Raw genomic sequence first — 13,793 nt, 5'->3', positions numbered from 1 at the left:
CGATCGGAGCCCGGGTGGGTACAAGATCTAAGATCTATGGTAGGGTTCCCACAAGGGTCAAGAGCAAAGATCAGGTTTAATTTCACATCAAGTCTAATCTCAGATCTGAGCCAACAAGGCTACTTATAGTTGGTGGGGCGAAGGGGTAAGTTACATGCTGAATCTGCCAGTTTTGGTGCTGAAACGCGTGTAGGCGGAAGTTCCGGCCTCAAGGGGCGGAAGTTCCGGTCGGGCGGAAGTTCCGGTCGTCCTGGGCGGAAGTTCTGGCTGGATTCTCTTCAGGCAGCATCTTGGCGGCATCTGGGCGGAAGTTCCGGTCCTGGAGGGCGGAAGTTCCGGTCGGGGCGGAAGTTCCGGCCAACTTCCGGCCTAGTTCCGGAAACGGTCGATTTCCTCGCAGTAATGTCCAGTGTTGTTTTGGCACATTTTCGGAACTAGGGCGGAACTTAGGCGGAAGTTCTGGTGGGCGGAAGTTTCGGTCCTGGAGGGCGGAAGTTCCAGCTGGATCCTCTTTCCTGGGCGCTGGAAGGCATCTGGGAGGCATCTGGCCGGAAGTTCCGGTCCTGGGGGGCGGAAGTTCCGGCCTGGGCGCTGTAGCTCCATCTTCATCATTTCCAGCTCTCTCTTCATTGGCTTGGTCTCCATGGCTTGCGTCTTGGTCGATGTACCTGATTGAACATAGGGTATTCGCATGAAGTAGCATGCCATCCAAGGATGTATCAAATATATATGTGGAGAGGAGCGAATTAACCTCTTGGTGTAGGGCTTGGGCTCGAGCTCGTGTCATTGGACCACGAGGAGGGCTTGTCGGTCTTGAGGAGGCGGTGTCCAAAGGCCACCCTGTATCAGTAACGATCCCAGGCTTCAAAACGTTGGTAAATGTGTTTTTTTCTTTCTTGCTACATATTCTTTTTCTTAGTTGCAGATTTTCTAAAACTCAACATGAAAAAGCGCGTGATTATACATCCACATTTAAATCTTATAGGAGTTTTTGACACATCACATGGAAGACAGATAAGTCGTGGCAGTAATTTTACTAATCCTTACAAAACGTTTGCTACAGGGAGCGGCGCCACTATTGCGCACATGCAACAAAATCATTGGCATCAACAAATATTCTTTGTGACAAAATGTTTAAATGTTCTAGATCTCAAAACATGTAATCCATCCCGTCCAAATTAATTGACGCAGCTCATGAGTATGCTTATACTAGACATAGTATATGGCCACGCCAATTTATTTGGTCCAGGGGGAGGGAGTAACTGATCTATGATCGATCCCACTGGCATCCCACCGTTTATCTTTGTTATGGGAGATTAAGAACTGAAAAACTTATGAGTATGTTTTGACAAAATAAAATCGCCATTAGAACATGGGTCGCTACTGGGTTTGATATTCTGAGACCTGCTCCTCAACGAGTACACGTAAGCATCCAGACTTCTCACTGTCTATTGCATCATGCTCCATAGATCAGTTCCATACATCGACTAGGGAACAAGACTAGGTTAGTACAGCGCAATCACAAATATGATCTCCTTCTACACTCAGAATATCTCCAGTGCACAAGCTTTTATTCCTATCGAACCTTCTTGTCACCATTGTGCGTCACTAACTCATGGAATAATATACCTCAAACATTTCGAATGGCAAACTTCACGTCCGGTAACTTGCATCCTCCTACCAGACTACAAGGCATCCAATTCTGCAAGAAAGCATCCAGTTGGGAGATCACTTAATACAATAATTCAGGAACACTTTATTCTTGCTCATCTTGGATTTGTACTCTGCACACTTAGGAGATCCAATGAGCAGCCTATAAATACCTCGTGCCATCCATTCCCAGTTCATCAAGCACCACAGCAGCTTAAACTTCTAAGCTTTCCCCGGTGCCAGTACTACAGAGCAGCATACAGGAATGGCGTCCCTGAAGGCCGTCAAGCCCGCCGTACTTGCAGGGCAGGCCAAGGAGCCTGCCAAGCTCAGTGCCACGGCGTCCAAGCCAGCAGCCACCAAGGAGCCAGCAAAGCTCAGTGCCACGGCGACCAAGCCAGTAGCCGCCAAGGGTGGCGTCAAGAAGGCTGACTCGAAGCCCAGGGAGACTAAGAAGAGGGTACAACCTGCAGCTGATGTTATATAGAGATCCTTATTACCTTCACCTCGCATGTTCTTCCCCTGATTATCTAGTGTTTCTCAATGACAGCAGGTGAAGAGCAGCAAGCCAGCAGCAGCAAAAAACTGAAAACGGCAGCAGGAGAAATGGAGCTTGCATGGAGATCTCCATCATGCTATGAATTATATATGAATCCCATCTTTCCCTTCCTCTGTCTCCCACGATGTCGATCATGCCTAGACAGGCGTCGACGGTGTGTGCTCAATCCCGTGTGACGAATATTACAAATAAGAAGTATAGTTCTACCATCCGCTTCATCTTATCATGCTTGATGTTTCAGTGCCTTCTCCCATTTTATGTACGTTTGTTCAGGTTCCATTGGCAAATATACTATGCAAAACCATTCGCCTGAAATCCTAAGGAATTTATCATCTCCATGGTGTCACCTGAAAAAGAAAGCCAACCCCAACCCATCATGTCACCAATAATAAGAGAACATGACAAAACAATCATAGGAGCATACACAACCACAATCATATAAGAACAGAAAAATCAGTAAAACAAAACTGTTACAACGTCACAACCAACCACCCTAAACGCTCTGTCAAAAAAAAAACCACCCTAAACGCTGATGATGCTAACCACCCTAAACACTGATGATGTCAACTATGATCACTTCAAAAATAAAAAAGCAGTACATGTGACAGATCAGACTTAAGAAAATATTTGAAGAACACACACTAAACTTAGAAACAGAAAAAGCTGGACATTCCTAAAATAGCATGATGCATTAGAAAAACAAAGAAAATATCTAGATAAAAACTTAAAGATTACATAGATAGTGATTTCAAGTGTTGTGTTTAACACTGATTAGAATATTAAGTGCAGCTTAAAATTGATCCACTGGCTTGTAATTCTCATTTGGCCCACCTAAACCTAGGGCTAAGGGGTAAGACTAGATGTACCCCTTAACCTCCTCTCCTTATACCTAGATATGATGTTTAGTGCTGAGAACCATGTGCATGCACCTCCAAAACCAAGAACTCTTAAGGAAAAGAAACTTGCCCTTGTTCAATCATTGCTCTTGAATTTGATAGGATCAATGGACCTGGTGAGAGAATTCGGTTTCAATTGAGAGATTTTGTTGATTTGAGTCCAGTTCCCAAAGTCTCTTACGTCAGCATGTGTTATTAGGTTTCGTTCTCGAGTTTGCTTCGCTAGTTATCCTTTCAGTTCGTGAAGATCAGGATCCCCTCCATATTAATTAGGAAAGGACATACTGGGAGGCAGAAGTCTGAACTAATAATGTTGCAGTCCATACAGGAGAACATGGAATATGAGCATCATTTTAACTTCCCAAACTCAAGTTGGTATGTGTTGTTGGATATCATTCTTGAGTTTGCTAGGCTATTATCTTTCCAAATTTGTAAAGTTCAGGATCCCTTCCGTATCAATTCGGAAAAAAACAGAGTGGCAACAGAAGAATGAACTATTCCCTCCGATTCATATTACTTGTTGCTAATATGGATGTATCTGTCTAGATACATCCATATTAGCGATAATTAATACAGATCGGAGAGAGTAATATTGTTCTAGTGCATACATGTGTTAAGAGTATAATGACCGACCCTCTCTCCCAGTTCGTACTTTTGGTTGAGTTGGCTAGCATATCCGTCTAATAACAGGAAACACAAAACTTACTCACTTCCGTTCACGAGCCATGGTGTCAACTATCCAAACTCACACAAGTTCAGCACACCATTGAAGTTGATATTTTTCAACTCTTTAATGTGGATTGAATAACTAATGCATAGCGAAGAATTCCAAGTTACATCAACGTTGATTGGGAATGTGTACTCTTACCACATCAAGTGAATGAACTCGTCAGAATATCAGAACAATTAAGCGCAATTGCATACCTTCTTATAGATTAATGAGAATCATAGCAACTTATTATATTTTTATGCAAAATTAGTTCTAGCAGGAAAAGAGATTAAGGCAAACAAGATTTTCAAAGCGGAAACAACAAGTACCTTTTAAAAGGGACTAATCCAACGGGCCAACCGCAATTGCCACTCAAAAACCAGGCGCCTTGGAGTAGGCGTGGAAGCTATATTTTCACAGGTTGCATTATCAGCGTGAATAAGAGTCAATACATCTTCAACCAAAGGATCCCTTCCACCCCTAAGAGGATCCTGTGAAAAGATTAAAAAAAACAAGTATAAGAGCTCATAACTAGGCTAGATGTTTTTAATCCAAAATCTGAAAAGTTATACAGAAGTTCTGCAGTTACCAGTCTGGAAGGCTAGTTATGCAAATACTAATGAAACTAGGTTTCTAGATGTGATAAGATCTGGCTCTTAGTAGCTAATAGAAGAGGTCATGAATTATGATAATGTAACTCAGACAGGTACACATTTGGTGCAAGATTTCTTGAACTTAATCCCTAAAGATCAGCTAACACTAGTTTCTCTTAAATATTTTGACAGTCCCAGGGCAGCAATGGAATTCGCCTTCACATTTCCATAGGAACTGTTACGAACCAGTAGTTGTTTGGATGGAACGTCAACAACAACAACAACAACAACAACAACCAAGCCTTTCAGTCCCAAACAAGTTGGGGTAGGCTAGAGTTGAAACCCATAAGATCTCGAAGCCAAGTCATGGTTCCGGAACGTGGATAGCTAACTTCCACGCACCCCTGTCCATGGCTAAATCTTTGTCGATATTCCAAACCTTCAGGTCTCTCTTAACGGACTCCTCCCATGTCAAGTTTGGTCTACCACGACCCCTCTTAACATTCTCAGCACGCTTTATCCGTCCGCTATGAAACGTCAGATACAACAATTTACCAAATACAACGCAGTAGATCTAAATAATGCCTCCATAAATTAATCACTTAATTTATTAATATATTTGGTAATATTAAGCTAAACTAATCCATGTGGCCTAATTAAGACAAAATCAGTAATACGTTGGCTATGGAAAGACATTACAACTCTAACGTTCGCCTCACAATGAAATCATTGATCACAACTGCAGTACAACAAAACCGTTTAGAAAATAAAAGCAGAGGTATCTAGGGTATGTTTCGTTTGTGATGAAAACCAACCATATGAATTTTTGGGTCACAGCCAGAAACTTGCTCATTGTTTGGAACTTGAATGTTTGGCAAAGAATTTTGATGCCCCCTTTTCCGCTCAAGCTCATTCTTAATTTATTATTGCCAATATCGGCCAAATCATAGGCAAAAGAAACCTTGGCCAAGATTTTGGTAGGGTATACACTTCGGCCCAACCAGCACACCCTAACACTTCAGTTAATTTGACAAGTCACCAGCCATAAGTGAATGATATAGTATGTTCTACCTCGTCCCCACGTAAAACAATCCATCATTACTACATAATCGGTGGTAAGATTCAGTGCTGCCATAATCTAGTCTGAACTGAAAAAGGCCCACTTAACCTCATTTTCAATACCCTTGAGGATTTGCTCATACAACAAGCTAAGGTGTTTGAAATGAAACACCAAAGAGGCACTGTTTCCAGAAATCCACCAACTTTTATTGATAAAGTAAAGAGTAAGATTAATTGCGAAGCAAGTCCTTTTTGTTTGAGTAAATAGTTAGGATGCAAATTAAGTTGTATTTTACTGATATAGCTACTATGATATACTATGACATGGAAAACTTATTCATTGTCAAAATCCACATTTGTCACCTGTAAAAATATATCTGTATGTGTTTTCCCCTCGTACAATAATAGCTTGGCGTGAGCACCAGCCTGTTGAAGTACTTCTACAAAAGTTTGACTGCACATGAAAGAAGCAGAATAACTTGTATTGTCAAATAGGAAAGCATTATGTTCGTTTAACAAGAGCAATCAACAAAATATTGATCCAACCAACAAACTACAGATCAATCTTGCACTAGAAGCAGCAATATAGATGAGTAGGAACTAAAAAAGAATTCTCAGACCATAGTCCCATTGTTGCAGGTGAAATAGTTGACACTCAATGCTAAATATTCCCACATAATTTGGTGTTCTAGTCAGCCACTCCCCTGATTTACCAGTATTTGGACAAATATACTATCATGCGGAGTATAACGGCCGCACGCCCACGACCATGGCTGCTCCCTGGTGGATCACCGTTGTGTACGGACCACAGGAGGACGCCGCCAAGATCGCGTTCCTTCAGGAACTGCGCGACATACGAGCAGAGTGCGCCGGGCCATGGATGCTTTGTAGGGACTTCAACCTCATCTACAAGGACGATGACAAGAGCAACGGGAACCTCGACAGACGCATGATGGGGCGCTTTCGGCGGTTGCTGAACGATCTCGCTCTCAAAGAGGTTTACCTCAATGGGCGGAGATACACTTGGTCAAATGGGCAATCCCCGCCGACCCTTGTCCATCTCGATCGCGTTCTATGCACTGTTGGTTGGGAAGAACAGCACAGCCACTGTCACCTACGCTGCATTGCTTCCGTGGTCTCTGATCATAGCCCGCTCCTCCTCGACTGCTCTCCCTTGCCACCAACCCACCGGCGATTCCATTTCGAAGACTTTTGGACAAGCCTTGATGGATTCGAGACCACGGTCGCGACGGCCTGGCAGTCAGTCGAGGATGTTGATCCCTTCCGACGCTTGGTCTTGCGCTTGCAGGCCACTGCGCGACGCCTCACGAGCTGGAGCGCTCGCTCCGTCGGCAACATCAGAGACAAACTCGCCATCTCCAGAGTGCTGCTGCTCAAATTTGACAAAGCCCAGGAGGATCGGCAGCTTACTGCGCATGAGGAATGGCTGCGCAATGCGATTAAGCGAGGCTACCTGGGCCTTGCTTCCTTGGAGCGGACGGTCGCGCGTCAGCGTGCCCGGATCGCGGCCCTAAAGGATGGCGACGCCAATACCTCCTTTTTCCATCGCCAGTGTTCCAACCGCAGGCAGAAGAACAGGATATACGCCTTGGATGTCGACGGCACGGCGCTCACAGACCCCGCTCACATGGCCGAGGCCGCGTTCCAGCACTTCGACGGGCTGCTGGGCACGGATATGACCCGAGACTGCACGGTTCACCTCCAGGACCTGATCGAGCCAGATGTCACCCTCGATTGCCTCGAGGCCCCCTTCGGCGAGGAGGAAATCTGGCAGGCCGTCAAACGCTTGCCTGCGCGCAAGGCGCCGGGCCCGGACGGATTCACGGCCGAATTTCTGCGAGCTTAGTGGACCATCGTCAAGCACGACATTGTCGCTGTGTTCCAACAGCTCTATGAGCTACGTGGCCGCGGCTTTGCCCAGCTGAACCAAGCACTGCTCACGTTGCTGCCCAAGCACGCCGGCGCCAGCACTTTACGCGACTACCGGCCCATCAGTCTCATACACCTTGTGGCCAAGCTCTTCGCCAAAGTCCTCGCTCTGCGCCTCGCCCCCAAACTCGACAAGCTGGTCAGCCCCATCCAGAATGCGTTCATCGCCGGCCGGAGCCTCCACGACAACTTCGTCCTGGTTCGCCAAAGCGCTCGCTTGCTGCACCAGCTAAGGAGCCCACGCCTGCTGATCAAGCTCGACCTGGCCCGTGCCTTCGACTCCCTGTCTTGGCCATTCCTCTTCGAGGCGCTCCGACAATATGGCTTCGGTGACCGCTTCTTGGAGTGGCTGGCTGTGCTCCTGGCCTCGGCCAACACTAGAGTCATGATCAACGGAAACCCTGGCCCGCCAATCTGGCACCGCCGCGGCTTACGCCAGGGAGACCCGCTGTCCCCGCAGCTGTTCGTCCTCGCCGTCGACACCCTCGGACGGCTTTTCCGCCGCGCCACTGAGCTCGGAGTGCTGCGTCAACTGCACCCACGCCGCGTGCTACCGTCGATATCGCTCTATGCTGACGACGTCATCCTGTTCTGCCACCCGCTTCGGGAGGAGATCGAGGCCGTCAAAGCAATGATCGAGCTCTTCGGCCACGCGTCGGGGCTGCGCGTCAATTACGGCAAGAGCACGGCCACCCTCATACGCTGTGCCCCGGAGGAGGCGGCGCCAGCCATTGCGCTGCTGGCCTGCCCTGTCGCCGAGCTGCCCATTACCTACCTAGGCATCCCGCTCACCATCCGCAAGCCCACGAGTGGACAACTACAGCCGATGGTGGACAAGGTGGCGAGTAGGTTACCCACCTGGAAGGCCGGCCTCATGGGCAAAGCTGGCCGCCTCGCCATGGTGAAGTCCATCCTTGGTGCGATCCCAATCCACCAACTGCTTGTCCTGGCGCCATCCAAGAAGATCCTCAAGCTCATCGTCAAGATTGAGCGAGGCTTCCTTTGGTCGGGACGTGCGGCCGCCAACGGCGGGCACTGCCATGTCAATTGGCAGCACGTCGCCCGCCCCATCGCCTACGGTGGCCTGGGTGTCCACGACCTGGACCGAACCAGCCTGTCCCTACGCTTACGCTGGCTTTGGCTGAGCAGAACGGACAATCGGCGTGCCTGGCAGGGCCTGGAGCTCCAATTCTCCGAACAGGAGCAGGCCCTGTTCTGCGCTTCCACGACAATGATCCTCGGCAACGGCCGCGACGCCATGTTCTGGGACGATCGATGGATTGAGGGCCGCTCGGTTCGTGAGATTGCGCCGTCACTTTTCAAGTGCATACCAAAGAGGCGCCGCAAATCTCGCACCGTCGCTGATGGGTTGCATGGAAACGCTTGGGCTACAGACATACATGGCAACCTGGGTATCCAAGAGATCGGTGACTACCTGCTTCTTTGGCGGAGGATCGAGGGCACGATGCTCAGTCAAGAACCGGACCGGCTCAACTGGAAGTGGACCGCCTCGGGAGTATATTCAGCCAAGTCCGCCTACTTGGCCACGTTCCACGGGTCCACGGCGTGCCCTGTGGCCAAGCAGGTCTGGCGCACCTGGGCGCCCCAGAAGGTCAAGTTCTTCCTCTGGCTGGCTCTCCAAGATCGCTGCTGGACCGCGGAAAGGCTTGCACGACGAGGGCTGCAGCACCACCCTCGATGTCTGCTCTGCGACCAGCAGCCCGAGACCATGCACCATCTACTGCTGGAGTGCCCGTTTGCCAAGCAAGTTTGGCATGAGGTGCTCTCGTGGCTTAGGATGACATGCAGGATCCCTAGCGCCGAGGATGCTTCGCTCTGTGACTGGATCGCAAAGGTCAAGCCAGCGCTCCCAAAGCCGCTACGGAAAGGGTTCGCATCGGCTTCCTTGCTCATACCATGGATGCTCTGGAAGCACAGAAACGACTGCGTGTTCGACAGGGCACAGCCATCGACGCGCACGCTGTTGGCCAACATCAGGGAAGAAGCTTCTCTCTGGGCAAGGGCCGGAGCTCTGGGGCTGAGGGCCGTCCTCCCAGCCAGCTGGGATGTGCACTAGGCAAACCATCCCCTACCTTGTACCACCGTCTCCTAGGAGGCTTGTAATTATAACTCTTTCTTTTCAATGAAATGAAGCGCAAAGGACCTTTGCGTTTTCTCAAAATATAACGAGGAGTCTTGTGTGAAAAGTTCAGATATTGTACTTAACGGAAACAGTGAATGATATCTTTCAACTTTCCAGCATTTATGTGTAGTTTTGGTTTTAGTATATATGGAGAATTACCTCCTAGAAGATTTGCTAAAAGCCTAGTACTGGAGAAGTAAATGTGAAGAAATTTAAGTTAGAAAAGTTTGACAATGTAACTGCAAAAGAGTATGTTACCTTACCCCAGCTTCTTATTGTTTATGAAATCCAACAAGAATATTTTCTCTAGTCTTCTCAGTTCACCGAAGTTTTATAATTTAGATCATAGGATCAGACATTGCCTTAATTAAGAAGCTAAAGGAAGTTTGTTTTACTAAATTAAAGACCAACTTGACATGGACAGTAAAAGGAATATTTTATACCACAACATCAGGAAATATTGGGGGTATGGTTTATCCTTCATTGTTTTAAATGAACATCTCCAGAAGGCATATGGACAAACCTGGAAGATGATGGTATTGAATAATCATCTGTTCCATGCATAAGGAAAATAGGAGGTAGTAGAGCTATGGTCTGAGCACTTGACTCCTTGGCAACAATTTCAGGAGAATAAGACGACAGCGATTCTTCTCCGTTCATTATGCTGAAACAATAATTTAATATTTGCTTGGTATTTGTATCAATTTATTATCAAATAAACGGACCAAAGCATAGGCATATCACTACCTGAGAAATATTGAACGGTTCAAACCACGCTGATGGAAATGGTCGACCAGATTATGGAGGTTGTATCTGCAAAACCATGTTGAGTATACATCCTCAGAAATGAAAACACAGAAAATTGGAGGCCAATGTTAATTTCATAGTCTGATCAGAAAGAAATATCACAATGTATATTTGTAAGAAAAATTGAAGAAACATGATATTATGATGATATCCCCTTTGTAGATTAGAAGCAACGTTGTTGCATTGATAGATGACTAAAATCAGGTTCAAAAGGTTGGGATAATAAATAATAATGCGTACAGTGCATCATAGATAACGGCTAATGATTGTGGATGTCAAACTAAAACTTCCGAGTAATCACCTAATGTTCTGTGAAAATGTGATATCTGACCTTTGATTATAGGTTTTAAGGAGAATTGGAAAACCCCAAAAGAAGTCATCGGAGCTTACAGGAGCTCTGATGATTGTACTTTTCTTCAGTTTCAGTAGTAGTCAAAAATATAGTCATGCCATCAAAGCTAATCAACAAAGAGCAAAAGATCTCACCCTCCAGATAAACCAAAGTATGCTTTGATTTGTGTAACACTCCAAGGAATGGGCTGCCCGCTAGACTCTTTTACTGCCTGCTCCATAAGGGCACATGCTGCAATATGTGCTCCTGCTGACTGACCCATCAAGTAGATCCTACAGGTTTATATATATCCAAATAGGTTACATAAAGTAATGATAACTACATTGCCATGCATATATAACAAAACATAACTCTGGAAAAAGCTATCTTACCAAACGGTAAGTCAGTAAGTACGGATAATGAGCAGTATAATAAATATATGCCATCAGCATAATGCACAAGTATATGTAAATATTTGAAAAATAAGGGGCTTAAATAAAGTTCTAGAAGTGTTCAGTGACAGTGGTATCAAAAGAGGTCAAACTTTCTGGGTAATTTATACAATTATTTTCCGAAATCTCATTGACAGCCACAGGTTAACTAAGTCTCACATCTTCTTAAGCAAATGCCATGAATTGACATGTAAACTTAACATAAGGAAGGATACAAAACTGATCTGTATGACCCTTCAATAGTAACCTTTACGAAAATGAGAATCGGTATCTTACTGATTAGGATCACCTCCATAACTAGCAATGTTGTTACACACAAATGAAATCCCCTGGGATGCATCACTAACCATGTCGCTTATAGTTCCTTGCGGAAAATTTCTGAAAATAAATGCATGTGTCAAGCAAATAAAAAGTGAAACATTTATTTCATATTAGCAATAAAAATAAATGGATTGAATTTAATGAAAAACAGCAGCACCTGTAATCAATGCAAGCAACTATAATTCCTCTCTCCGCCAACCGCCTGCCAAGAAGGGCACCCCAGGCCTTGTAACTGAAAATTTTGAGCAGGCTCATCAACAAAGGAAGCCACCACAAATGATTAATACCACACCTAGTTGCAAAACTATTAGCACTCACCCAATAATCCAGGCCCCACCAGTTACAAAGGCCATCACAGGACAGGGTCTGCTACTATCTTTGGGTATATACAAATCCAACCTGTACATCACAACTGTCACTAAATCCAAACAAACAAACAAAGGAAATGTCTTTCAGGAGGTTGGGTGGGGGTTGATGTTACCTGTTTCTTGGTTGTTCTCCATAAACAATACTTCTGCGAACCTGACTCGAGTAGAAATAGTAGTATCCAACTGCAACAAGAGAGAGCTGCTTTCAGAATGCTATAGGATATTGCTGTTACCGTATTCTAATGAAATGAGCCAACCACGCAATAACAGAGAATATCCGCCTGCATGCTCTTTTATACGCATAACAAAAACCGGTAGCACAACCCCTGATAAAGTAACGGATTATCTGCAATTTACCTTGCAAAAAACCTGGCATAAGTAAGATAGCGTAGACCGTGAGGGCAAGAAGCTGCCTCATCCAGCGGTAGCCTAACCTGGAAGTAAAAAAAAAAAAAGAATTAGAAGAGATATGAAAAATGAGATACCAACAGTAGTTCCAGTCATCTATACATTCTGACAACACTGAATCTTAAATGTAGGAAGGTAGATAAAGTTTTGAACTACAATGAGTGAGGATTTCGTGGCTTTGCTGTGCCAAACTTCAGAATACAATGCCTTAGAAATACTCCCTGTAATTTTCAATAGCGTAAGTTGTATACTTATATACCAATGGACGTGGCTGTCTACTCTCGGAGGTATATTATTAGACCTTATTTAAGTTCAGTAATTGTGAGAACATCCCCTGTGGCTGCCCTTCTTGTAACGATTTGAACTGCAATTGGTATATTGTTCTAGCGAGTAACAGCTGTATTGTTCAAGTGAATATGCCAAACATGGTTGTTGAAACCAACAAAAAAACACAAGGCAGAACCCTGCATCATAATTGCCCTGTTTTCTCAACCTCTCTATTATACAAAAAAAAAAATGTTTGCCATGTCACCAGGGTGGATGAAGATCAGTTGGCACCAAAACATAAGAATGGTGCGCTAATTAATTTTAATTTTTTTCTGAACAAACGCGATGTGGTACGCAACAACAAAGTCCGCACGGCAGGGAAACACCAAACACAACATTAAACAGCGGTGTGGTCGCGGGAGCTCAATTAGAGTCCGGCGCACGCAATCGTATCGTCATCAAACTTGCGCCTGGAGTTCATCTAGTAAAAAAAAAATTGCCCCTGGTCTGGTGTTGGCTTCTCCGTGGATTTGAAAGCGAAGCTGCCTTGGCAACCCAGCCGTCTCAACGACCACTATGCATAAAGGGAAAAGCTTTCGTAAAGCAGAAGTTCTTGGTCGCCACAGCATCGAATAGAACCGTCACCGCCGCGCCGTCGACCGGTTGAACTCTGAGGGGGACGGGTGGAGAGGTAGTAGTAGTAGGGAGTGATTTACTTACCCGAGGTACTGGAGCAGGCTGAAGGTGAGGCGCGTGACGAGGTAGGTCTCGGAGGCGGCGTGGCCGACGTCCTGGCGGAAGGAGGAGGACTGCCGCCTGAGGCCGCCGGCCCAGCCCGGGGACGCGGACAGCACCGGCGAGGAGCGGCGGCGGCGGCCGGCGGAGTCGGTCCGGTCGAGGAGCGCGGCCGCCTCGCGCGCGTCGTCCCCGGAGTGGAGCGGCTGCATTGCGGGGGAGGCTCGCGTGGACACCGAGGAGGGGGTTCGAGTTCGTGCGCGCGGGTGGGCGCGGTGGGAGAAGAAGGAGAAGGAGGAGTTGGGGCGTGAGGCGGTGGCTAAATAGGAGGAGGTGGAGACGGGCGAGTGCGTGGCGACGAGGGACGCGTGGGGGAGACGAGGCGAGCGAGCGCAACATGGCGAAATTCTCATTGGGTTGCTTCGGCCTTCGGCGGCATCTCATCTGGGTGGCCTCGTGCGGATTTGGGGAAGGAACTTGGGAAGCCTTTCGGCGATTTGCGGTTCATCTCCACAGGGCCCTGTCGGAATGTTCGAGGTAAAGTT

General features: G+C 46.5%; 2 protein-coding genes across 4 annotated transcripts; one reads left to right on the top strand and one right to left on the bottom strand.

Annotated features, from left to right (window-relative positions):
- Positions 1–1,100: 1,100 nt before the first annotated feature.
- On the bottom strand, positions 1,101–13,526 carry LOC127343092 (probable isoprenylcysteine alpha-carbonyl methylesterase ICMEL2). 2 transcript variants are annotated; one of them, XR_007877024.2, is made up of 13 exons: positions 13,234–13,526; positions 12,196–12,272; positions 11,952–12,021; positions 11,789–11,869; positions 11,628–11,702; positions 11,426–11,527; positions 10,853–10,990; positions 10,307–10,372; positions 10,083–10,223; positions 5,830–5,920; positions 4,144–4,305; positions 1,824–2,556; positions 1,101–1,702 (listed from the first exon to the last, which is right to left on the bottom strand). XR_007877024.2 is itself a non-coding variant. In XM_051369173.2 (12 exons), the coding sequence occupies exons 1-11, from the start codon at positions 13,458–13,460 to the stop codon at positions 4,147–4,149; spliced, it is 1,227 nt and encodes a 408-aa protein (XP_051225133.1). In that variant the 5' UTR covers positions 13,461–13,526; the 3' UTR covers positions 1,101–2,556; positions 4,144–4,146. The 2 variants fall into 2 exon arrangements, 1 of the variants encoding a protein (XP_051225133.1); XM_051369173.2 differs by having other exon boundaries at positions 1,101–2,556.
- On the top strand, positions 1,916–2,418 carry LOC127343094 (uncharacterized). 2 transcript variants are annotated; one of them, XM_051369177.1, is made up of 2 exons: positions 1,916–2,110; positions 2,204–2,418. In XM_051369177.1, the coding sequence occupies exons 1-2, from the start codon at positions 1,916–1,918 to the stop codon at positions 2,237–2,239; spliced, it is 231 nt and encodes a 76-aa protein (XP_051225137.1). In that variant the 3' UTR covers positions 2,240–2,418. The 2 variants fall into 2 exon arrangements, with proteins under 2 accessions (XP_051225137.1, XP_051225136.1); XM_051369176.1 differs by having other exon boundaries at positions 2,201–2,418.
- Positions 13,527–13,793: the final 267 nt, after the last annotated feature.

Source organism: Lolium perenne, chromosome 3, assembly GCF_019359855.2.
Source record: "Lolium perenne isolate Kyuss_39 chromosome 3, Kyuss_2.0, whole genome shotgun sequence".
Taxonomy (NCBI): Eukaryota; Viridiplantae; Streptophyta; class Magnoliopsida; order Poales; family Poaceae; genus Lolium; species Lolium perenne.
Note: the sequence above shows the minus strand (reverse complement) of the source record. Positions and strands in the feature narration are given on the sequence as shown.